The 27412-nt window shown below is 43.7% G+C and overlaps 1 protein-coding gene across 1 annotated transcript in view; it reads left to right on the top strand.

The window, feature by feature from the left end:
* The window catches only part of FRMPD3 (FERM and PDZ domain containing 3), a 1009771-nt gene that overhangs the window by 129601 nt on the left and 852758 nt on the right, over positions 1-27412 (top strand). Inside the window, exon 2 of the mRNA XM_085607691.1 lies at positions 26281-26435. Within this exon, the coding sequence (XP_085463817.1) occupies positions 26281-26435 (155 nt within the window). The remainder of the gene's footprint in view (positions 1-26280; positions 26436-27412) is intronic.

The following is a 27412-nucleotide window of genomic DNA, read 5'->3' on the forward strand; positions in this document are numbered from 1 at the left end:
GCACATCTCCGGAGAAAAGAAGGTAGCTTCTCACATCGAATGCTATCAGTGTACACAGCGCCTGCTCAGGAGGGTAAAATGGAGGTAAGATCCAGTTTTTATTCTATTCTCCGTTTTCAAAGTTTAGACTAAAAATACGTCAAAATGTCCTTTCTGAATGCCCAGCCTAACAACACTTGACACACAAATGATCTTCATGCTAATCCCCAAAAATGTTTTCATTGTTAACAAGCGAGCTCTACCAGCATTGCTCCTTACGGAATAACCTTGGACAGCGGAAGCCTATAATCATTGTATTGGCTCAAGTCAAACCAGTACATTTAAAAAAAGAGACAATACCACCGATAAAGCATGGTGACTGTGGCTTCCACTCAGAGCACGTAAATGATTGTGCCACACATGGAGCTTGGTATTAAAAGTCTTTAGTTCTCAGTGTGTAACCATTAGCTATCTTTCTACATCATTATTTCTATCAACTACACCCATGCACTTACGTCACCGTTCTACGGAGTTCGTCAGGAACCAAAAGGGTCCCGTCATCTCTAACTCACAATACACTACATCTCCCCCTTTGTTAAATAAAAAAGTACAAATAATACATCACTCTTCAATAGGTCACTTTGCTGCTCCAATCAATCGCCCAGATCTTGCCATATGAGGCTGCAGAGAGACAGGAGAAGTTTCCATGACTGGCACTGGTGACAGAGACACAGGTACAGATGTTGGGCTCCCAGGACTCTCAGTTGAAGAAGTCTATCTTCTGACATCTGGAGTTGGAGAATGTCGAGGCAGGTGCTTGAAATATGAACAGTCCCATGTGATGGTGAGCAGTGACCATGTGTCCTTTACTAGTCACAGCCCTCAGTAGGTCAGCATCAAAAGGAGCATCAGACTTGCATTTTCATTTCTGTCTGACAAGGACTCAGTCTGTCTGTAAAGACAGTTTTTCTCTTACATCAGTGTTTGTCTGCACAGGTCTTCATTTTATATCTGTGACATGAATCTGTTTGGCGAAGTTCATCATCATCAATCAACTTTTAGTGGTCCATTGTTGCAACGTGGTCTTCCTGACTTTCCCATACAGCAGGGTTTCCAGGACTTTCACCAACAGTTAAATGGGGAGTCGAATGTTATGCAGGAAGAGCAGAATGAAGAGCTGATTTTAGCTCAAGCTTTTCCAGTGCAGAACACGAACCGGTCTTCTTTAGGGTGCTCTGAAAATGCTCAATACAACTGTTTGGTTGTGACCAAAGAGGTGTGGTTTTCTGATGCTTGACGTTCAAATGAGTAAGAGAGTTTTTGAATTCACAACTGTTGAAAGGTGGGCCATTGTTGGACTTCAGAATTGAAGGAACACTCCATGTTGCAATAATTCCATGTAGCCTCTCAATCACTTTTTCCTGAGTGTTTGATGAGAGATCTTCTACCAGGGGAAAATGTGAATACTCATCAATGACTACCATTAGATGATGCCCATTGTCAAGGGGTCCAAAGAAGTAAACAGTGATTCTCTCCCACACATGCTTTGGAAGATCATACATGTTCAATGGATGCTAGGTTGTTTTGGGAGATAAACAGTTGCACAAATGACAGGACTTTAATTCCCTTTCAACTCTTTCATCAAGATGAAGAATCCAAACTCGGTTTTGTAGAGCTCACTTAGTGGCGACAATTCCACGATGTCCCTCATGTGCCAGTTCAATGACTTGCTGTCTCAAACTCTCTGGTACAACAATTCTCGAACCTTGTAAGATGATACCTACTTCGGTAATGAAAAGTTCATCTTTACAATTTTCGAATTTTTGATATTCACTGTCATTTGTAAGAGGTTGAGTGTGCTGTTTCCAGGACTGCTCTGCAATAATGTCTTGGAGTATTAGCATATCACTATCTGTGATCATGGCAACAATGATTTGTTCCACTGATATAGTGGCAGGTGTACTGGACTTTACAGTGAAGTTAATGTAGACTTCAGCCATTTTAGAAGAGGTACTATGACACTGTCCTGGGACTCGTGAAAAGTAGTCAGAGGAGTTTTGATCTTTCTCTAGTAAGTGCAAAATTGTGTAGTCATATTTCTGCAGTCGCAACACCCACCTCTCAATGTGAGGGGGCATCTTGGCTTTGGGATTGCCAAAGATGGTATGCAATGCTTGATGATCTGTGACAAGAATGAAATTCTTTCCATATATAAACACGTAAAAATGTTCACAAGCCCACACCACAGCTAGGCTTTCGTTTTCTGGTTGTAATAGGCATGTTCAATTTGTGACAGTCTTCTGCTAGCATGAGCCAAAATATACCTTTGAGCATTTGGATATCCATTGTGTTGGACAAGAATCGAACCCAGCCCTACTGGGCTTGCGTCAACAATAACTTCTGCATTTAGCTTTGGATTAAAGAAGGCCATTTTATTGATGTTCTCAATTGCATGTTTGATTTTCCTGAAGCTTTGTTCACATTCATGTGAGCATTAAAATAAAGCATTTCGTTTTGTTAAGTCTCTTAATGGGACACTTACTGTGGCAAAATCCAAGATGTACCTAGAACAGTAGCTGGCCATGCCAAGAAAAAAGCGTAACATGGTTAACTTTTCTGGGAGACAGGTGGCTGACAAAGCCTGTACTTTAGCCGTATCTGGAGTCATTTCCCCATCAGAAAAAATATGGCAGAAGAATTTGAATTTTGTTTTGTGGAGCTCCCACTTGTCTGTATTCAAAGTGAGACCTGTATCAGCAAGTAAATGTCACACTTGTGTAAGAGCTTTATCATGTTCCTTTTGTGTGGCCCCAAAAGACCAATATATCTTCACGGTAATTAAAAGCATGCATGACAGGCTGTATTATGCAGCAAATTACATCTTGAAAACGTTCTGCAGCTGATGGCACACCAAAACTTACTCTTTTATATCTGACCAAACCAATATGTTAGAAAAGGTAGTAATGTACCTGCATTTTTCTTCTAGTTCCTATTGATGATATCCTTTGTTCGGATCAAGGCGAGAGAAGACTTTGGCACCATTCAGCTGTGTGATCATATTGGCAATGTGTGGACTAGTATGGCGCTCTCTTTCAATTGCCTTGTTAGCTTGACTCATATCAACACAGATGCACACAGCTCTTTCACTGTTCTTTTTTGGCGCTACCACTATGGGTGAAACTGTCGGACCAGTAGATCTTTCAATGATATAATGCTTTAGTAATGTCTCAAGTTCTTTTTCAATAGCTATCTTTAAATGAAAAGCAATTCGATGATGTCGCTGAGCAACAGGACAAATGTCCTCATTAATATGCAGTTGCACTTTCATTGTCTTAAATGTCCTTATCCATGAAACAGTGATGGAAACTGACTCACTATTTCAAGATGAGCATTTATGTTGTAGTTTACAATATCAGCCCTATTTCAGCAGCAGTACTGAAACTGAGTGAACAAGCACTTGCTGACGTACATTGAAGTACATGAAATGGTGCTTGTACTTTCGTCTTTTCATGCTTAATAGTTGCTACAAATGAACCTTGAGTATTTAATGGCGTTGATGCAGCCCGTGTATGCACTTTAGTCTTCGACAGTGTGAGACGGTGCACTGGAGACAGTTTGTTATACTTCTCCTCAGGCATGCTGTTTAATGATGCACTACTTTCTTTGGTAAAAAACTATGGAACAATCATTCACATATAGTGTGATTTTAGGACAGTGTCTAAATGAATTTCATGACTTTACTTTTCTATCTTTCTTTGACTTGTATTCTTTGTTGAATGCAGCCGATTAGACATGTCCACATCAATCAATCATTCAATCAATCAGGGGTTTGTAAGCGCACTACTCACCTGTGAGGGTCTCAAGGTGCTGGGGGGTCCGCAGATCTGCTTAGCTGAAGTGCCAGGTCTTGAGGGTCTTTCTGAAGGTGCTCAGGGAGGGGGCACGTCTGATGTCCGCCGGGAGCTCGTTCCAGGTCTTGGCCGCAATGTGAGAGAAGGATCTTCCACCTGCCCTGGCTCTGTGGATGCGTGGGGTTTCGGCTAGTGCGAGGTTGGAGGATAGAAGGTTTCTTTTGGGTACATAGAAGTTTATTCTGTCGTTGAGGTATTTGAGTCCGATGTTGTGTAGGCATTTGTAGGCGTGGATGAGTATTCTGAAGGGGACTCTTTTCTCCTTGGGCAGCCATTGGAGCCATCGTAGGTGTTTGCTGATGTGTTCATACCGGGGGATGCCATGTCTGGCGTTTGTGGAGTAGGGATTTGCTGATGCCGGCATACGGTGCGTTTCCGTAGTCCAGTCTGCTGGTGATGAGTGCGTGGGTGACCATCTTTCTTGACTCGGAGGGGGGATCCATTTGAAGGTCTTGCGGAGGATGTTGAAGCAGCTGGAGGTGACAGCCTTGACCTTTTCAGTTCATGGTGAGGGATGAGTCGAGTACGATGCCGAGGTTTCTGGTGTGGTCCGAGGGGGTCTGTGGGTTTCTGAGGGCATTCGGCCACCAGGTGTTGTCCCATGCTGAAGGGTGGGTTCAGAGTACGAGGACTTCTATCTTCTCAGCATTGAGCTTTAGGCAGCTGTTGGTCACCCAGACTGTGACATCCTGCATTCCTTTCTGGAAGTTGAGTTTGGCAGTGGTGGGGTCTTTGGTGAGGGAGAGGATGAGCTGGGTGTCGTCAGCATAGGATACGATGTTGAAGCCGTGTTGTCGAACGATGGCAGCGAGGGGGGCTATGTAGATGTTGAAGAGAGTCGGGCTTAGTGATGACCCCTGTGGGACTCCGTAGGTGATTTCTGTGGGCTCGGAGATGAAGGGTGGCAGTCTCATTCTTTGGCTTCTTCCGGTGAGGAATGATGGGATCCAGTCTAGGGCTGTTACTTGTATATCGGAGTCGTTTAGTCTGGTGATGAGTGTGCGGTGGGAGACGGTGTTGAAGGCTGCTGATAGGTCGAGTAGGATGAGGGCTGCGGAGTGGCCTTGGTCCAGGAGGGTGCGGATGTCGTCTGTGGAGGCAAGCAAGGCGGTCTCGGTGCTGTGGTTGCTTCGAAATCCGGACTGGGACGGGTTGAGGACAGCGTTGTCTTCGATGAAATGTGTCAGTTCCCTGTTGACTGTTTTCTCTGCGACTTTGGCTGCAAAAGGGTGGAGCGTGATGGGCCGTTAGTTCTTGAGGTCAGTAGGGTCAGCTGTGGGTTTCTTGAGCAGGGGCCTGACTTCTGCGCGTTTCCAATCGGCTGGGAAGGTGCCTGTTTCGAAGGTGGTGTTGATGATGCAATGTAGTTTGGGTGCAATGGTGATAGCAGCTCTGTGGTAGATGTGTGGAGGGCAGGGGTTGGTGGGGGCCCCTGAGTGGATGCCTTTCATGGTCGGGGCGGTGTCTTCGGTTGTGATAGGTGTCCAGGAGGAGATGGTGGGCTGGCTGGTGTGTCTGGGGGGTGGGCCGGCTGTGGTGTCCGGTGGATGGTCGATGAAGTTGTCATAGAGGTTTTTGATCTTGAGGTGGAAGTAGTTCAGAGCTTATCGCAGATGTCTTGGGACAGGGTAATGTCTGTGGCTTGGCTGTGGGGTTTGGAGAAGTCCTTGATAACGCTGAAGAGTTCCTTGGAGTTGGTGGAGTAGGTGAGGATTTTGTTGTGGATGAAAGTCCTCTTTGTGCTTCTGATTTGGTTGTGGTTGTCTGTCATGGCATCCTTGTAGGTGGCATAGTTTTCAGGTGTCCTGGTGTTTCTTCAGTTCTTCTCCAGGTATCTGGAGGTGCGTCTGGCTTCTTGAAGATCTGTGGTGAACCAGGTGGCTTTCTTAGAGCGGTGTTTGTCGGGGTTGCGTAGCGGGGCGAGCTCGTCTGCGCAGTTGGAGATCCAGGTGTGGAGTTCCCTGGCTGCGATGTTGGCATCGGATGCCCAGGTGCCCAGGTTGTCTCGGGTGAGGGCGGAGTTCAGTTGCTCATTGGTGATCTTGCTCCACTTCTTTCGTGGTGGGCGTAGGGCTGGTTGGGGTGCCTTGGGTTTGTGGACAGAGAAATGTACGCAGTGGTGTTCAGTCCACGGGGGTTGCATTGTGTGACTGAAGTGAACGCTATTTCCTGCTGCAAATAGGGGGTCGAGGGTGTGTCCTGCTCTGTGGGTTGGTGGGGTGACGAGCTGTTTGAGTCCGATGTTGGCGAGGTTGTCGCAAAGGGTTGTGGAGTTGGGGTCACTGTGATTGTCGAGGTGGCGGCAAAGGGGGCCTGGGGGCTGGGGAGTGTGTAGACGAGGGTTCCGCAGTGTGTGCAGTTGGGGCTGGTCTGCATCTGGAAGTGCAAGTGTTCGGCTGAGGGGAAGGTTTCGCTGGAGGTTGTGAGGCGGAAGGTGTTTTTATGGGCGATGGCGAGGCCCTCTCCTTGGGGTGGTCATTCCTCTGGATCTTGTATACGTCCGGGATGGCGGTGTTGATGTCGGGGACGGAGGAGGCATTGGTCCAGGTCTCTGTGAAGAAGGCGATGTTGGGGAAGAGAGAGTCGAGTAGGTTCCAGATCTCTACGGTGTGTTTGTGCACAGAGCACACGTTGAGGAGGATGCATCTTAGGGTGTCACCGGTGTTTGCATCAGTGCTGCTGCAGGCCAGGGTGGTGGTGAAGGTCTGGGGTTGAGTGTGTGGAGGGCGGCTGTGCTGTAGCAGTGGGTGGGTCCAGATGCAAGGTCTCTGGCACTGGTCGTGGTCAGGTCGCGGATGGGCGCAGACAGGCTTGCCTTAGGCAATGTCTTTGGCATGCCTTCGGGTCCATGCAACGGCCGCCATCAAGTAGCAGAGGGGGGCGGGACAAGAGGCTGGGAGTCGGTAGAGGGTGTCGTCCGGGGGGAGGGGCTGCAGGAGCAGCGCGGCAGGGGCAAATAAGCTTAAAATTAACTAAATTAATATTAAATGAAGCCGGAGAAGGGATGAAAAATAATAATTAAATTAAGCGAGGGCTGATGGCTGTAGCATGGGGCAGGACGTCAGGCAGGCAGGCAGGATCGGTGGCGGAGCAGGCCCCAGGCGCAAACCTCACCAGGAGGAGGTGGAGAGACTGCGGCGCGGCGAAGGCACAGTGGAGCTGCTGGGGAGAGAGTCTGACCAAGACCAGAGGTTAGGGTCTTACTTGCGCTCCCCTGCAGCGGCCGCCATTAAGTAGGGAAGGGGGGCGGGATGAGCGGCTGAGAGGCAGGAGAGGGGGTTGTTCGGGGGAGGGGCTGCAGGGGCAGAGGTGGCAGGAACGGGCAAGTCAGCTTAATAAGCTTCAAATTAACTAATTGAATATTAAATGAGGCAGGAGAAGGGAGGAAAAAAATTATTTAATTTAGCGAGGGCTAAGGGCTGTAGCGCGGGGCAGGACATCAGGCAGGCAGGCAGGATCGGTGGCAGAGCAGGCACCAGGCGCAAACCTCACCAGGAGGAGGCGGAGAGCTGAGCTGCTGGGGAGAGAGTTTGACCCAGACCAGAGGTTAGGGTCTCACTCGCGATCCCTGCAGCGGCCGCCATTAAGTAGGGCAGGGGGGTGGGATGAGAGGCTGGGAGGCGGGATAGGGGGTTGTCTGGGAAGAGGGGCCGCAGGGGCAGCAGCGGCGGGAATAGGCAAGTAACCTTAAAAAGCTGAACATTAACTAAATTAATATTAAATGAGGCGGGAGAAGGGAGGAAAAATAATAATTAAATTAAGCAAGGGCTGAGGGCTGTAGCGTGGGGCAGGATGTCAGGCAGGCAGGATCGGCGGCAGAGCAGGCACCAGGCACGTACCTCACCAGGAGGAGGTGGAGACTGCGGCGACGGCACAGTGGAGCTGCTGTGGAGAGAGTTTGACCCAGACCAGAGGTTAGGGTCTTACTCGCGCTGTTCCGCAGCAGCCGCCATTAAGTAGGGGAGGGGGGTGGAATGAGAGGCAGGAGAGGGGGTTGTCCGGGGGGAGGTGCCACAGGGGCAGCAGCAGCGGGAACGGGCATGTAAGCTTAATAATCTTAAAATTAACTAAATTAATATTAAATGGGGCAGGAGAAGGGAGAAAAAATAATAATACAATTAAGCCAGGGCTGAGGGCTGTAGCGCGGGGCAGGCCGTCAGGCAGGCAGGATTGGTGGCGGAGCAGGCACATCACATCACACCACATCACTTCACTGTTGCTTGACAATGATGTTGAAAAACGTTTGGATGAAGATTTTAGGTGCGATTGACTTCATTTAGTTCCCATTTTAGTTTCCATTCGAAGTGGCCTCTTGTCCATGTGGGCATGCGTAGAACGTCGCTTCTGGAACGCTCGGACATCCATTTTATTTTCGCGACATGACTCTCTTTGTTTTTCCGTCGTTTTGCAAACTGTCACAAAATGGTTCTCTTTCCCACAACCCTTGCATATTTGTCCAATGGCAGGGCATTTACCTCCATAGGGAAAAACAAATCTGCATCTGAATCATACTTTCTTTTTCTTTGGGGACATCGTTTTCTGGCCCACAACCTAGTGTCCCTTGTGTCACAAGACACTGCAAAGAGCAAAATCAAATGTTTGTGATTTGTTCAGCATAATTCAGTGCAGAGTGGCACAGTGGCTACAGGGAAGGGTCACCTTACCTTTGGGCAATCTAGAAGGGGAAACTTCAGCCCACCTAAGTTTCCAGTCCTTGACATCTAGACATCTATTCAAATAATTGTCCATAAGTTAAAGAAAGTTGGAATTATATATAAAACTGGGACTCATAAACCACCCCTCTTTAGATTCCTTTTTTTCGTTTCCCTAGATATTTTTTTTTATTTTTTTTTATCCTCATTCGCCTCCGACCCCATACGACGAAACAAGTAGGATGTCATTACTGTTACTCAATTTCGAGAGACGTAGGCACTCAAGATGATACCGCCCGCCTACCGGTATATTGACAAAACCTACAAGATGTCGCTGACCTCTCTTTTCGAAGGAGAGGGTGGTCGCACTCTCTTGTGATCTTAACCGCTGACTGTAGCTATTGGCCCTCAGGAAAATAAAACTTGGGAGGCCCAGCACAGTCCGCACAGTCCAATCAGAGAGCTTCCAAAGAGGCATAGTCATGGGATCCAAAAGTTAGTTTAAAAAGTGATAACTCAACAACTTAAACCCCCAAATATGTGCATAAGATCACAAAATAACTATAAGGGAGACCAATTAAGTAAACAGTCCCATAATATTTTCTTTTTACTATTCTGCAATCTAGCCAGATCAATCATGGAGGTCTTATATAGAGAGGACAGCCAATCTGAATGTGTGGGGGGTGTAGTCTCTACCCATCTTCTGCATATTTCTTGTCTAGCCAGCAGGATTGCGTAGAACAAAAACCCCCTAGCGGGACCTGTGACTTCACTGGCTATGCCAAAAATAATCAGGGCAAGGGAAATTTGGACTGAGGCTCCCAAAATATTAACTAGAGTTGCCCCTACTTTCTCCCAAAATTCAGAGATAGCTGGGCAATCTTTAAACATATGTATGTCTGAGGCGTTCACCAAGTCACACTTCTTGCAGCTGACAGGGGGACCCTTTGCAATTTTAGAAAGTCTAGAAGGAGATAAATAAGCTCTGTGAGCCGTGTAATAGTGGTTTCTCCTAAACCAAGCTGGCTTTACTACAGTGAACAAGATTTTCCCAATCTTTGCCTGGTATAGAAACTCCCCACAATTCTTCAGCTAGCTTAAAATCATCATCTATGACTTCCTTTATGGCCCAAAAAAAGAAGGACACTGCTTTCCTCCCCGCCGGTCTCGATACCAATTGCTCCTCTAGCATGTTTCCTTCACCAATGGATTTTTTTCGATTCTGAGACCAACTCTGCAATTGTAAATATTTAAACCTGGACATACCGCCCTCTACCTTATGGTCGAGTAGTGCCAAAGACAAAAGTGTGCCATCAGTAGCCAAATCACTCCACACCAAAAGCCCTGCCGTTTTTAAAGGGGTTGCCAATTCATCTTTCGAACTGTCCGGAGATCCAGGAGAGTCCCATACAGGAGCCAAGCTTGAAAAGTAATTTAAACCAGTACATTGCTTCATTCTGGTCCATGTACGAGCCATGCCCAATAGGACTTTCAGACGGATTTTCTTGAATTACTTCTGATCTCCATACTTAAAAAGAAACCCCTCACGTGACAGCCCTACTCCATCTACATGGCCAAAAACATAACCCACCTCTCTGACAGGTCTGGGGATTTCAGCAACATTCTGGAATGTGTCAGCTGAAAGGCCCAGGCGTAGTATTGGAGATCCGGAAGTGTAAGGCCCCCTTTCTCCCTCCTGCGCCTTAGCTTCTTCTAAGCTATCCTCGTAGCTTTATAAGCCTATATAAATGAATGAATTGCTTGCTGCAACTTGTCAATGGCATTCTTTTCAAAATGCAAAGGAATGGTGTAAAAGAAAACTAATTTTTGGTAATATAACCATTTTTATCAAATGAATTCTACCCAAAATGGTCAGAGAGAGATGCGTCCATGATTTCATAAGTGTCTGGCACTCCCTAGAGACATTTGCCAGATTAGTCTCTGAGATCTTGTCTATATTTTGGACAAACCTAACCCCTAGATATCATATGTCGCTTTTTGTTTGGCATCGACACTTCATGAGATTCCATGACATAATGTCAGTTTTCTTCTCATTAATCTCATAACCAGACACCAGCCCAAAATCATTTGCCAACCTAATGACATGGGGAAAGGATGACTCTAGATCAGATGTAAAGATCAAGATATCATCCGCATAGAGGTCTACCTTCCTCTCCCATACCCCAAACTTGAAAGGTGCAATCCCCATCTCCTCCCTGAGACGCTGTGCAAAAGGCTCTATATACATATCAAATAGGAGGGGGGAGAGGGGGCAGCCCTGTCTGGTTCACATACTGATCTTGAAAGGGTTGGTCAGTTTGTTATTAACTAGGAGTTTTGCCGATGGATCACTATAAATAAGCTGGATAACTACAAAACTTGACACCAAAGTTGAACTTTTCTAACACTGCCAAAAGATACATCCAGTTAATCCTATCAAAAGCCTTGGTGGCGTCTAGTGTCATAGCTGCAAGTGGTAATGCAAAGGTGGAAGCAAGATCAATAGGTCCGATAAAATCATATGTAAGATCATGTAAATTCCTGCCTCTCAAAAACCCCTTTTGATCTAAATGTACCAACCACCCGCCACCGCCCCCAACCTATCTGCCAAGATCCTAGTAAAAACTTTGTAGTCAGAGTTTAAGAGAGAGATGGGTCTATATGACCCACAATTCACAGGAGATTTCCCTATTTTTAAAAGCAGTGTTATAGTAGCTTCTCCCCACGAGGCTGGAGGTCTAACACCATCCACTAGTATTTTATTAGATAGTGCTGTCACAGTCGAAGAGTCGGAAGAAGCTGGTCGGTGCCTGTTTTGGCACTCTGAAAACCTTGAGGAAGTTCCTTCCTCTTCTGCCAGGTAGGGCCAAAGAAACTGTGGTCCACGCCCTCATTCTATCCCGTTTGGACTATGCCAACTGTCTCTTGGTTGGCAGTCCAGGATTTTTAGTTAAGAAATTGCAAGTTGTTAAAAACTCGGCGGCCAGGCTTCTTCGGGGATTGCGTTCAAGGCTTAGTGTTCGCACTCACCTGCGCTCCTTGCATTAGCTCCCAGTTGAATCCCGCTTGAAATACAAAATGTTATCCATTGCCCACCGGGCCCTTTATGGTCTGGGACCTATCTATCTGCGGAAGAGGTTTGCCTTTTACACACCAGGGAGATAGCTGCGTTCGTCTGCTCAGCTGCTGGTTCAGACCCCCAGGTTTAACCGCCAAAGACTGGGGGGAACTCCTTTGTGCGTAAAGCTGGTCTTGCCTGGAATTTGTTGCCCTTAGCTCTTCGGGCTACCCAGGACCCTCTTTTGTTTAAGAAAAAATGTAAAACATTGCTTTTTTAGTCTGGATTGGTGTGCACTTCTTCTTTCTCTTTTCCAAAGCTAGCGCTTGGACACTTTCGAGTAGCTGCTCGCTGTATAAATTAAATATAACATAACATAACAATTATTGCCTCTCCCAAGCATCTGTATAATTCGACAGGAAGCCCATCAAGCCCCGCAGCCTTACCACCTTTACATGCCGAAATGGCTTTCCTGACCTCCTGCTGAGTTATATCCAGCTTGAGGTTATCTCGTTGGGAGGAATTTAAGGAGGTGAGCTTAATTCCCCTTAGCCAATCTCTAGCACGGCTGCTCTCTACCACGTTATCTTCAGTATATAGATCTTGAAAGAATGTGTGGAAAGCTTCTCCAATCTCTTCGTCCGTATCTACCAAAGTGTTATTATGTTCAATGTCAATTTGCTTTATGTTATTATGAACCCGGTCAGTCTTTGCTTTCCATGCGAGACGTTTACTAGCCCCCTCCCCATATTCAAAATGAGCAAGCTTACTGGCCTCCCATTTTTTAGAAATCCTCGTCTGGATAGTGTTCTCTTATTGGTCTTTCAATGTCCTCAGTCTCCCCAAATGTGCCAGGCGTTTTACAGAGTCGTCTTCCCCATTCAGGCTCGACTCTACTGCCTTCATCTCGCATTCAGCGTGGGCTATCTCCTCCCTGTAGCGCTAGTTCTTGTGGCACGTTCTACTGGTGACCAGACACCTCAGGTAAGCCTTCCAAGCATCCCAGACCACTGAAACCTCGGCTGAACCAATGTTTATGTTACGGAAGGACTTTGTCTCCTGGAACAGATATTTAACTTCTAATTCATCCAGGAGTATTGAACGATCAAATGTCCACCTCCTTAATTGCTCCTTCTCCTCCAGGATTAAATCCATCCATACTACTCCATGGTCTGATAAGTGGGGAGTCAGGTAGCCTATATCTTTGATTTTACCCCTCAATTCCTGACTAACCAGAATGTAGTCGATCCTTGATTTATTTCTGTATTTGTGGTTGTAAAAGGAGACGCCTATTTGGGAGCCCGACCTTTCCCTCCAAATATCACATTATCCATTTTGCCTCATCATCATTTGGAGATATGTCCTCGACTTAGACAAAACATTCGCCCTACTACTTGGGGACTTATCCAGTTGGGGATTCAAAACAATATTAAAATCACCAGCCAAGATAACTGGTTCTGGAAAATCCAGCAAATTCATAAAAATAGTTTTCAAAGTGGAAGGGCCATCTTGGTTAGGGCCATAGTAGCCCACTACTGTTAAAAGAAAACCCTGAAGAGATAATTTAACAATTACCCATCTGCTACCTGGGTCTATCATTGTATCTAGGATACAAGCGTATGCTTGTTTTTTCACCAGAATGGCCACCCCTCTACTGTTATTACTCTGATTAGAGGTAACACAGTGTTCTATCCATCTGACCTTGCTAAAGATTCCACTTATTTCCTCTTTCAATAGATGTGTCTCTTGTAAGATAATTATCTGAGCAGATGAATCTTTGAGATAATGTAGTATTTTTGCCCTCCTATTTTTCATTCGGAGGCCATTGACGTTCCAAGACAAAAGCTGTATGGTTCTCATGGTGGTTTAAGCAACAGGACCCTAAGTATGACAGGTCTCTCCGAATGTCGAACCCAAACCAAACGCTACATCCATAAATAAACCAAACAAGAAGGCGAATGAGAATGTATTTTCTTTCTTACCCCTATGCTCCCCACCTTGTGCTCCCCTACCTTCCCCCCAAAATCTTTGAACCCCTCCCTGAAGAACCCTACCCCTATTTACCTGGACTGATAGTCCAGATTCTGCCTACCAGGGCTGCCTCCCTGTCCCTAGCTACTCAAAAGTAATACAAAGAGATGGGAAGCGAAAGCTCTCTGTCTAGTTCCCGTAAAGGTTTTTCCACTAGTGCTATAACCCCATATAATTGTGCATAGCCAAATAACTGACCCATAGTTATGTCATGCCTGTCTTTCTAAAACCTGATAACTCAGAAGATCTTAAATCTTGAAAATATAGGGTTCAACCTCCCCCCTAAGCCCCGGGGCACCGGGGAAGGAACCTATGCTAAGGAGAGGGTGAGCATAAGAACATGGCAGAGCTATTTGGAAGTTTTGGCTAAATTTTCCAAAAGCTCATCTGCCTCCTGTACTGTTTTTATATTATAGATCTTGTTATTACGCATAATTTTTAGGAGTGCAGGAAATTTTAACTGGGCGACCGTGCCCAGTTTCTTGAATTCATCCATCTTCCTGCCCAGTTCCCATTGTCTGTCCAGCGTGACACGTGCCAGGATCGAGCGGATCTCAAAAGCAAAGTCTCTAGGTTTCAAAGATTTCTGTTTTAAGGCACGATTCAGAATTTTCTCTTTCAAGGAAAATGTGAGAAAATGTATAAAAAAATTCTTGGCTTTGGCCGGTTCGGATGTTTCCTAAATGGGTCCCTGTGGATCCTCTGTATGTCCTTCTTCAAGTCCTCCTCAGATACTTGAATCTGGATTGATTCCTTTATAAGAGTCACTATATAGGACTTGAGATTTTCCCCCTCCTTTCCCTCAGGGACATTCAAAAGGAGCAAATTATTGCGCCAAGAATTGTTTTCCAGCATTTCAAGTCTGTCTCGGAGCACAGTCTCTTCCCTCTTGAGCAAAGAAATATCTACCTTAGCAGCTCCCAAGTCATCTCTGAGTTCTCCGACTGAGCTTTCTAGAGCCACTGTCTTAGAATTTAGGAGGTCCACTTTTTTCTCACGAGACTCACAAAAAAGCCTGATCTCCCCTTGATTTGTCTCTGAAACAGAAAAAGCCTTTCTGATATCTTCTGAAAGAGTAGAAAAGAGCGCCTCCAGGGATGCCACCAAGGACCCCCCCGAGCTGTGAGCTCCCCTGCCGCTGGCCTCCATTCTTCCACAGGCAAGATTATCTCCTCCCGCATGACCCCTGCCCTCATCTGAGGTCATAGTTGAGGCCAACTCAGAAGTTCCAGGTTTCTTTGTGGATGGCGTTTGTGCTGGTATTAGTGTAACCGGGAGGTGGAAATCTACTGCTTCTGTCTCCTCCATACCCTCCAAAAAATGCCCCAACTTCAACTGCAGAGAGCTCTTTCTGAGTGTCTCCCCCTGTGTTACCACGTCCAGCACCTGAGGTTGATTTTTAAAATAAGACCTCAGAGAGGGGGTGGTCTTAACTTTTGAATCCAAAGAATCACCCTTAGCTCCAACTGCTTTAATGCTCCTGCCCTTAATTTCACAGGGCTGGAAAGTTGAATTATTTTCAGGTACTATAGCCAAGGTGTTGCTTCCTTTCTTCTGAATTGTATCCTTAGATGTACCTGGTTTGCCCTCTAATGGGAGTTTGATGTTTTTATCCGCAGGCTTCCCTTTTTTCGACCCCTGTGGTGCTGTACGCCTCCTACCTCTTAATGTTTTTTGTCAAGCCTTTGATGTTAATGGGAGCTGTACTAATCTTAAAAGGCCCCCCTCCTGGCCCCCTTCTTGGCCCCCTGATGCCTGCTCTAATCGTGGTTGTGATTGCAGTGTAAAAAAGGAAGGCAGGGCAAGCTTACCGTCCTCCCTTGCAGGCGTTTTACACTTGGGAACTTCACCGAGGTTATCAAAGATTCCTCCCTCCTCCCGGTCCCCCTGTACCTCAGACTGCAACTGCAGAGACAAAGCAAGCCCACCACATCTAGAGGGCGAACACAAAACAACCTTCTACAGGGTAAACAACTTCCTTGTGCTGCCTCTGCCTCTTCCAGAGTCAACGCGGAGGAGCCCGCGGGCCGCCGCTCTATGGCCTCTCCTCAGCTCCAGGGCAGCAGCGGTCCAACGCGGGAGCTCTGCAGACACTCCAAAACACATTCCCCAGACGCAAATGGTGAGTCGATTCTTCAATAAGAAATTAACGCAGAGATTACGGGAGTCAAATTATGTAGTTTTTGCAAGTCTTCGGCTTCCCCATGTTTAGAAATGGGACATGGGAGTCTCCAGCGGCCGGCGACCGCTTAACAAATGGCTGCCATGTTCTTCCCCCTCTCGCTACCGTCTCTAATCTCTTTTGTCTCGTTTCCCTAGATATTGTAGGTTTCTTTCCTTAAGACTTGAGGAACCCTCCAAGTGATCTATTTGCTTCTAAGCTTTAAATGTTTTTCTTAATTAAATGTGTTGTACAACTAGAGTGGTATGAGAACTTGAGCAAGACCTTCATGTTAGGAGCATTTATCTTTTGCCATAAACACAGATAAAAATGTGCGAATATATCAGAGTTTGTCCATACTTAAAAAAAAAAAGTCCTGTAGATTACAATCTACAATCTTTGAAGGATCTCCCACAATCTGTAAACACAGATACTTGATACCATTAGGAGATCATTTAATGGCTAACCATTCAATAGGCTCCTTGAGGAAAGATTTGGAGATTAGGAGCACATACATTTAATCAGATTGGGTTTGTAACCTTAGTACTGACTATGCATTTCAATTATGTTTAAAGTTTGTACTACCAAGTAAGTACGGTTTGCGAGAAGAAGCAACACATCATTAGCATAGACTGAAGTTTTTAGATTAGAAGAATTGGGAGATATCTAATTCAGAACATGATTGTTTCTCAGATGTATAAGAAGGAGTTCTAAAATGAGAACAAAGAGAATTGGTGATAATGGACAGCCCTGAAGAATTAATTTGATCTAATTTAAATTTTTAGCTATAATTCAATTGGTTTGAATCTGTGCCTTAGCTCCTTTATACAGGTTAGTTCGAAAAGATAAAAATTCTACAGGAGAGCCAAAGTAGCTAAGAGCTGTGTACAAAAAGGAACATCATACCTTGTGCCATCCAGCCTTAGTGTGACTTCTGAGTTATTATACAAAATGTCAAGTGGGCTTAGTGTGTTGTATGTTTAAACCATCCTTTAATTTAATAAAACCAGTCTGACTGTCATACAATAGTTTTGATGCAATGTTTTCCAATCTTAACATTTAAGATTTAAAATTTAGAGGCTACATTTACAGCACATAGAGAGATCAGTCAATCATTGGAACACCAGGTCAGATTTTTGCATGGTTTAGAATTAATATTATAACGTGGCACATACTGGGTGCTCTAAGAAATCGAATGAGGAATGCAATGAAAAATAGGAGAACAAATACATTGTGACTCATCCTTCAATGGTTAATCCTTTATATATATTTTGTAATGGAGCCAATATCACAGAAAACCTCAGTTTTATTTTGGATTGGGAACTTCATGTTGAAATCTCTGGACCAACCACCATCTTTAAAAGGGCAATTCCTAAGGCCTGACTATGTCTCTTTCGTTTAACATATGTCATCAACTAAGCATGCTAGGAAGAAGAACACGTTTTACATCAATCATCTTATGCAGATCTCTGCAGTCCTCCTGCCGTCCTTCCCACTAGACTCTTCTTGGGGATCGTGGAGCACCCTATTAGATGACTGGCAAGGTACCCTCAGAATGGAAACATGCCAACATTAAACCCCTGCTAAAAAAGCACAATTGGACCCTGCAGATCTAGCCAACTACCGCCCAATATCATTATTGCCTATTTTAGGCAAGATGGCAGAAAAACACGTGAACTGCACGATCTCCACTTTCCTTGAAAATCACAACATCATACACCAGTCTCAGATGGGGTTCAGACCAAAACATAGCACGGAGTCAGCCTGTTGGTTGTCACTGAAAAACTCAAATCCATCCTTGATCAAGGGAGAACCACGGCCCTGGTACTTTTGGATTTGAGCGCGGTGTTTGATACGGGAGACCACACAGTGCTAATTCAAATACTGGAGAATGTCAGAATCAGAGGAACAGCTAACCAATGGGTTACGTCATTCTTGAGTGACAGAACCTTCCAATGTATGGAGGCGGGATTTAAGTCAGACTCCCTCTCAGCACCTTGGGGAGTCCCTCAGGGATCCTCCCTGAGTCCAACACTTTTTAACATTTATCTCAGCCCCTTGGCTCATATAACACAGGAATTTGGCCTCTCCATCGTGTCATATGCCGATGACACACAACTGGTGTTCTCAATCTCAGACTCCCCCAACTCAGACCACAGACAACTCGCCCCTTGCCTGGAAAAAATCGGATCATGGATGGCAGACTGTAGCCTCAAACTGAATGGATAAAAAGCAAAACTGATGATTTTGGGCAACAACTTTAACCCTCGCGCGGAGATCTCTTGGCCCACCAATTGGGGACCATCTCCTCCCCCTAAAACAGCCATAAAAAACTTAGGTATGTGGCTAGACCCGAACTTAACGATGGAGGTCCAGGCAAAAAAAATTATCAGGCACCTGCTTTGGGATAATACGCTTGATCAGAAAAATAATATCCCTACTTCCATAGGATTCTAGGAAGACGGTAGTCCAGGCCTTTCTTGGCTCTCCTAAATATGTCACGAACAGACTACAAGTCGTACAGAATGCAGCTGTCCAACTACTGTTGAACCTACCTAGACACCACTCAGTTAGACCAGCACTGAGAGAGCTGCATTGGATTCCGGTTCAAGCCAGAATTAAATGTAAGTCCTTAAGCCTAGCTCACCGAGCCATGTATGGGAGAGGACCGGCCCTCATCCAAAAGTTGGTCTCTCATTACTCTCCCCGTCGACAACTCAGATCAAGTTCAAAATTCATGATGAACGTGACCGCATTCAAGAGAGCCAGATGGGGTCGAAGGTCCTTCACCCATCTGGTACCAACACTCTGGAACAGTCTGGACCCAGAGCTCCGACTTACTGAAAATGAAGTATCCTTAAAAAAGAAACTGAAGACCTGGCTCTTCCCCTAATCCTAAATGATAACAGCTTCCATCCTGTATTACCGCAGCGCTGAGATGCCCAAGGATAGTCATGCGCTCTACAAATCCCCTAAACCTAAGCCTAAACTGAAGAAATGCCGGGGCAGCCTTTTCCGTGAGATTGCTCAACCATGTGCTGAGCACTGCATCCTGCAACACTGTGCCCAACTGTGCAATTTTCATCCTCTCAATGCTTGTTGCTTCTGGTAAGCTCTAGGTGTGGGTGTAACATAAGGGCTGATTGTTCAGTTTGTTATTACCATTTACGTGAATTGGCAGCAGTTACCCAGTTGGCTTTAAGTAGTGTTACTGCCCTCTGAACTTATCTAATATTTATTTCTGCTGGTATTATTTTTTAATCTTTTTTAGTTAAGCTCTGAAAATTAGCTTTTTCAAGAAAAACATCAATCTCATTGTTTTGCCATAGTACTCGACAAATTTAGTGTAATTAATTATCATGATCACATTTGTCCGAACGTATTAGTAATTAACACAATCATACAGTGTTGGACATGGCCATTTTTACAGGTTTATCCCCACATGTTTTGCCTTCTTCCTCCTATTTTTTCTGACCTGTTTTTGTTGGCTTTAGGGCTCCGTAAACTTTACCACTCCTAGCGAATGCTAAAGCTGCATATGCTCTCAGTCTAAATTACATTGGTGATTGGTTTATCCATGATTGACAAATTTGATTTACTAATAAGTCCTTAATAAAGTGCACACACCAGGGCCTGTAAATCCAATGCTACTAGTGGGCCTGCAGCAGTGATTGTGGCACCCACAGGAGTAGCCCTGCAAACATGTTTCAGATCTGCCACTGCAGTGTATGTGTGTGCAGTTTGTAACTGCCATTTCGACCTAGCAAGTGCACCCACTTGCCAGGCCCAAACCTTCCCTTTTATTACATGTAAGTCACCCCTAAGGTATACCAATGACAGCCTCATGGGCAGGGTACAGTGCATTCAAAAGGTAGGACATGTACTGGTGTGTTTTACATGTCCTAATAGTGAAATACTGCTAATTTCGTTTTTCACTATTGCAAGTACTATCTCTCCCATAGCATAACACAGGGATTGCCTTGAAATATCTTTTAAGTGTTTTTTCCCATTGGGAGCTGATGGAGATTTGGAGTTTAGGTTCTCTGAACTCACAATTTAAAAGTACATATTTTGATGAAGTTTGATTTTTAAAATGCATGTTTGAAAATGCCACTTTTAGAATGTGGGCCTTTTCTTACTTAACCATTATGTGCCTCTGCCTGTCTGTAGAATTCACGTATGGGTTAGGATGACAGTTGAGCTCTTGTGCATTCACTCTAGACAGTCACACAAAGGGAGCCGAGGTGTGTCTTGCATATCCTTATGGGCCATCCCCCGGCTAATGGGCCTTCCTGAGCTAGAGTGGTGGGAGGGGTTGTCACTGACACCTGAAAAGGGCTGTGCCTGTCCTCACACAAAGCTGTCTACACCCCCCTGTAGTGTGTCTGGGGTCAGGTCAGGGAAAGGCAGGGACTTGTGCACTACAAAGACTTTCCTTTGAAGTTGCCTACTCCAAAGGCAGAAAGGGGTATAAGTATTGGACCTCTGACACTCTCAAATCAGAACACTTCTGGACTAAAGGACATTCTGCCAGGAAGAAGAGCTGGATTCTGTAGGAGGAACTGAACTCTGCCTGCTTCTTTGTTGTGCTGGTCTGCTGCTTGCTGCTTCTGTCCTGGGAGTGAAAAGACTGGACTTTGCATTCTACATCCTGCTTCCAAGGTTCTCCAAGGGCTTGTGGTTGTGCTTGCCTCCTGTTAAGAAGTCTCAGAGCCATCGAAAACTTCACCTACCAGTACATGGGCTTTTCTGCTGAGAGGCCTCACTTGCCAAATTATGCCAAATCCAGTATCAGGGCACTTAGAAGTGCAAACTGGTGAGAAAAGCCATGCATTTACTCTCAGTGCCTGTTTTCTCGATGCAGCACTGCAAGTTTGGCTGAAAAATAGATGCATCACTACTGTGAGGCAAAATAAACAATGCAGCACCTACTGTGCAGCTGAGAAATTACCACAGCCTGAGTCCGGAGCGCCGTGTCATGACGTTCGCAGTGCCTGCTCCAATTCCAACGCAGCCCCTCTTTTTTGGCTGGAGAATAGACGCACGTCCTCCTTTGTGACTGTGAAATAGACGCAGTGCCTGCTTCGCCGCTGCCGCATTGACACAGCGTGTCTGGATTTTTGTTGCACGGTACTTCGCTGTCTCTTCATCGACGTTGCCCCACAGCAAGGAACAAAGGCCACATGTCCAGAAATCAATGCGTCACCTCCCCTTTCCAGTAAGGAACTGACGCATCACCTCCACTGGCAGTGAGGAACCAACCCTTCACCTTCCCTGGGAGTAAGGAATCCATGCATTGCTCTCTTTATCTTGTGCCTCACCACCCATGTGCATGTTTTCATTTTTGATTTGAGAAACGCATCCATAGATTTCTATGGACTGAACTTAATTAACCTTTGAAAAGTGATATCTTTACTTGTGTATGTTGTATTTTTGTTGTTGTGGTCTTGTTTTAATCAGATAAATATTGGATTTTATTCTAAACTGGTGTTGACTCATGTAGTGTTTTCACTGTATTACTGTGTGTGTATGTACAGTACTGGATAGTGCTGATCAGTTGTTGGCTTTTTGAGAGAGATGTATTTAGTTTTCCGTATTGCCTTTTTTTTTTTACAATTTTAGGGCATAGGTCTATTTCCAGAATTACTTATCATGGTTTGCAATTAGCATATTTCCAATTTCTACATATTTATTGATTAAAAGTTAAAATTTTGTAATCAAGAAACTGTCAAACCTTGAATGACTTTCACGCACAGGTCAATAAAAGTTATATTCCCTTTCACTTGGATTTTTAATTGCCCACACATCTTCGATATTCAAACCATTTCAATGCCTTAAGTTTTTTAAATTATTTCTTTGGTCTTGCCCCATTGTACATTTAAATCAACACAGAATAGACAACCCAATTATCCCACCCAGAGACTGATCATGAGTAGAAGAGTAGAAGGAAGGAATAATTTTAGAGAGCCAAATAAGTGAATAATCAATGTTTTGTCTAAATAAACATTGATGAAGCAAACACCAATGCAGCAATGGGAAGATATAGAGTTGTACACTGTATAGAACAACATCACATATGGGGAGTTTATTAAGATATCCAGTTTTTCCAATACTACGTTTATAATGATGTTGATCTATAGATACACATGGTCAAAACAGAGTCACTCACTGATTTTAGCCACATAATCATTATATGTTAAAATCAATCAATGTATATCTGACTGCAGTCAGTGAAGTAACCACTCAGCCAATGAATGTTCATCAAATAGTTTTTATATTGCTTATGAGGGATGGACTATGTGGAGATATTGTGGTTGATGCAGAATATTCATTGAAAGTTTGGTGTCACAGTTCAATAGCACTTGAAACCATTCTCAAGACTAAATGCCATAATACAAAAATGGCCACCCCTTTGAATCCCAATATATAAATGGAAAATGTTATTTATAGTTAAGGAAAGTGAAAAGGTTCCATCAGTAACCTTCACAGAGAGCGTCTAAAGCCTGACTAAAGATTAGATTCTATTGCAGTAGCGTGTGCTCTTGGGTGTTTGTTGCCCTCTCAACTTCTCGTTTGGATTCTTTGATTTTCTCAGGCTTTAGATTGTGAGACGGAAACATTAATGAATAGTCCATGTAGGCCACAATTTTTCCAGATAAGGTGTCCCTCATAAGGCCTCCTATACGTAATTCAACCTGTACGTGCTGTTTAGAAGTGTGGGAAAATTGAGTAATTTGCTTTCGCATAATAATGCAATATTTCGACAAAATTACAGAAAATTGCAAACAATTATGCAAAATAAAGATCCATCATTTCCTGCTATATTGTAATGTGAAATGTGTCCATGCATCAATATTTTTATACAAGAATGCATTTTGCAGTAAAAGAATAGTGCAAAAAAAAAGCACCCCAAATAACAGTTGCTTGCTTTCTGTTATTATCATGCATTCGCAGTAAATGTTTAATGCGAATGACGCATCCACTGTAAAATATTACAGCGAATGACACATAATTACACAAAGTGAAATGAAGGCATGATTTCTGGAAATTTGCATAACAAACATAATATGAAATTCCCAAAATAATTCAAATTATGCTGGCACAATTTAGATTTTGCTAAGGCCTACTGATGTTGTCCTTGCATTGAAGTCCATCTCTAGAATTACGTATCATACTGAAAAGATTCTATTTTTGCCCAAAGTGCTGTGAAGCTATCTTGAGTCATGTTAGGCAGATAAACATTTACTAGAAGAAAAGGTTATTATTGCCAAATTTCATTTTAGCCATCATAAACCTTACTGCATCGTCTAAGCCCCTGACTCTATTATTTTGTATGGAAGGGTGTTGCAGGTTCATTGGTTGGCATGTGTGGTGCTGGACTTACTCAAAATCTAAGCTGGAATACCTTTACAGGATTTGCAGAAATGTTACCACTAGGGCTAACACCAACACACTCTCCTCACCAATGTTTGCTCCGCATTGATTGCTGTCTCTTTTCCCCATGCACATTTTTCAGGTATTTTCTTCTGAATGTTCATGCGGGAAAATCTAAGGTGTGTGGTATTACTGCACAATCTGGGAGCAATTTAAAAAGAGGGAATTCAGCTCCCCCAACACCCGAGATTACTGCAAGCGAGGTTGGTTGCCATCTTCTTCAGGACGGCCAAATTAGTTTTTGCTATCCTTTTAGCCGTTCAATTAAAATTAAATTGAAACATTTATGATGCTGTAAAGAGGGAAAAATAAGACAGTCTACCAACCATGTATGTACTGCGTGCCCCGGGATGATGATCAAGTGGAGCTTCTTAAATCTCATTCGCTGGCTGTATTAATCAAAAAAACTCCCTCACTAGCCTATGGACCTTCTCTAGGCGACATGTTGAGAATATTACGAGCTAGCATTTGAATGCATTTTCAAATACAGTGAAACCAATGTGGCTCCATAGACACGACAGAGAGAATCGAGTTTCTACCTTAAGGGTTTTATTTACAAATTAGTCAAATCACAATGCAAATCAGTTAGTAGAGATTCATAAATGTATCATAAAGGTTGCAGATTAAAATGGTGGAGTAATTTAAATGTAAGAATTATAAAGAACAAGATGCTACATCCAACTATATAGAGAAGGCAAATATCCAAATTAAGTGTTCCCTAAAGGTTTTCTAAGTTAAAGGTATTAAAGCCAAAGGGGGATTCTAAATGAAAATGGGAACGGGAAAACGGGGAATGAAAGAGGGTGTCAGCATCAGAAACAAAATGAAGGTTCCATTAAGCAAAGTTAGGATCAGGTCTCTCCTAGACTAAACTAAGGAACACACACTTAAAACAGCACAAAGTTTCCAGAAGACTCTCCTTCTCAGTTTCTCCACAAGAGAGCCAATCCGGTAACGGTGTCACTTGGGAGCAGGTAGACTTCCATCACAGCACAAAGAAGTACACATCATCGTGTCCTTGAATGTATCATGGGCCTGGACTCCATGGTACAGAAGACTTCTCTCATGATCGTATCTCCACGTCCAAGCCAAGTCTTCATTGCTGGGAACCTTACTGTCGAGCTAATACAATAAACAAAAACAATTCACTAGCTAACAACGTATCTGGTACAGCACCTGCAGAGGATAAAAAACACACAACGTACTAGAAACCATCAACAAAAGAAACAGTGTAACAAATGGTGCTCGGACCTAGTTATAGGTCAGGCCTATGATTAAGATGGAAATGGCTCCTGAGCAATTATAATTACAACGACTAAATGAGTTTGTTTGTTGTACTAAAGAAGTGTACGGTTCTCTATTCAGTGTGAATACAAGGGTTACAACCCAACTAGATATCCAGGCAACTCCCGATTTACTTATAAATGTGATCACCTACAATGTTTCATTCATAAATGCACACAGATTAATATGGTTATACATGCGTTGAATGCGTATATATTACTATTAGATGAGGCATACGGGTAGAGCTGTTTACTACACTGCTCCAATCGCATTGTCCCCATTAAAGCCTTTTGATCATCCTAAATTGTGTGCAAGGGACTGTGGCTGTTCACGATCACTCACGCTGCTTGACTCAGGACAAAGATTACCCCTTATTTTGAGATCGTTGATGCACTACTCAAAGTTCGATTTTAATTTCACTATATGTTTAGAAGGCTTAAAAAAATAATAATGTGCAAACTGCTAAAATAGGGAACTATTAAATCTGACTTCCGGATTTTCCTTTACCGTTCTGTACGGCAACTCTGAGGGGTCAGATAACCTATGCCATTGAGAGCCAAACCAAGAAATGGGGATTACCAGGGGAACTCGTCATTGCGCCTCTAGTGTCCTATTTTGGGACAATTGTTGAAATTTTCATTATATTGTTTTATTTGATGTTTCCTGGTGTTCACGCGTACCAACAAAAATCATCCACAATCTCGAAATATGCCCAATGGTGTATGCTTATGTTAATTAAGTATTGTCGTGAAACAGTGGTTGAAGTGCTGTGGCATGATTGCACCTTATATCTTCTGACCTTAAGAACCCATCTGTACTAGAAACTGAGCCAATGAAATGATTTTTCCGGTTTTGTTCTGACAAATTCTGAAAGGCACGATGCACTTAGAGGTCATGAATGCAATAAGTGCTGTCCTTCAAGTCTTAGAATAACTAGAAAGTACTTGGAATCAGTGCTATCAAAGAAACACTTTTTTATATGGTTAATGGCATTAGAATTCCGTCTGGACTCTCTCTTTCACTATTTTGATTGTTGAGAAAGCACATGATAAAATAAAGTTTAAATCAATTCACATTACTTTAAAGAACAAGCATTTGCAATGCAACAGGTCTCGCATTTGCAAGAGTTTAAGCTATTGGCATTGTAAATGACAATGCCTTTTATTTATCCGTTTTGATAATTAACACATAAATAAAAGACATTGTTATTTACAATGTCAATAGCTCAAACTCTTGTAAATGCTAGACCTATTTAATTTCAAAGAAGCGACCACAATTGTCCCGGGCTGCTTGGAAAGTGAAAGCGCGCATGGTGTGCTGAATGTTGCAGGAAAGCATGGTGTGCCTGCAGTAGAAGAAACTCATTAAAGAAAATTGTGCTTACAGACACACCATTTAACAACAGAAGTAAAAGGGCCAGTCCTCATGGGACGTTACAAATGATGGTAAGGCAGTACTAAGGAGGGACTAACAAGCCTAATAATGAACCACAAGCCAGCATTTACAAAGGACAATGACACAAGCCAATGGAAAATATGGGTGGAGAGTGGGTAGAGCTTCAAATCCATACTCGAATACAGCATGACTCACAGAACAGAGCATGTGCGGCCCAACCTCGACCTAAAAACAAATTTCATGTACCAATTACTCACCTGTAGTTTATGTAAAATTACTAATTTCATATAAATGACTGTATTTACTGTAACGTTATTGTTATCCTCCTGATATTCCTTTCTTTTTTTCTTGCACGTTCTTCACCATCATGTCTAGTCATGTGATGCCGGAGGGGAGCGGCAATGATATGGAATGTGGTCAACAGATTTCAGACGCTCTACGACATGTGACAATCGAGCGTGATCCGGTCTATGGATTTGGCTTTGTCGCTGGCAGTGAGAGACCAGTCGTTATCCGTTCTGTTACTGCAGGTAACTGAGTAGCTTTGGGTACAATGCCTTACGAACAATATTTAATCCGTGGTGGAAAATATGGAGGCTCTGCTTGTAACTACTAACAGCGAGGAATAGTTTAGTCCTTATTGGAAGCTAGGACGCAGTGCCCATTAGGCCAATAACAACAGAATAGTAATTTGGAAATTTTCAAAACAGATTTCTGCTGATTTAATAGGGTGATGATATTTTCTTATCATACAAGTTCTCAGTATATTTAGATCACCTACTAATTAAGTATGACTTTATCTGCAAGTTGCCCTAATGTGTGGTCCATTAGGATCAATACAGTTTGCATCATTTTAATTCCACAGGAATTGTCATGGCATTGTTAAGTAGAAATCTAAGCACACTACCAGAGTTACCAGGACTTCATGTATCAGTAACACCGAGAGTTAGCAATTAGGCTCTGATAATCCGAGGACCAAATATAAATCTGGAGGCACCTATAGAAATGTGATCTTTAGAATGAGCAAAATGCATGTAATATTGGCATGAGAGGAATGGGTAGCAACTTGAGAAGTGTACACTCCAAATGGCATGATCCATGCAGATCTGACTGCACATGGAACATATAAGTGAGATGCACTGAAATAAATGTATGTATTCTTCAGAGTTACAGCCATATCATTTCGGAGAGAAGACTATTAAGTGAAGGTAGTTACATATTTAAGACAATGTGTGAGGCGCCTTTTAGAGCAAAACCACGTATATCAACAGTTCTGAAGAACAAAGCAAATAAAGCCTCTACTGTACTAGGCAGCTGCACGTAACTCTTTTTCTGGAGGACTGACTAAGAGTTCTATTTTTTCTGAAAAATCTCCAATTTGGGCAGAAATGCTAAATATGAGGTAGAACTCAAAGGCTTAATTTTCTCCACCATGTTACCTCTGTGATGGAGGACATTTAGCTGGTGGATTCTCCTGCATGTTTACTATTTGCAATGGCCAGTGTGT

This window comes from Triturus cristatus, chromosome 5_2, assembly GCF_964204655.1.
Source record: "Triturus cristatus chromosome 5_2, aTriCri1.1, whole genome shotgun sequence".
NCBI lineage: Eukaryota > Metazoa > Chordata > Amphibia > Caudata > Salamandridae > Triturus > Triturus cristatus.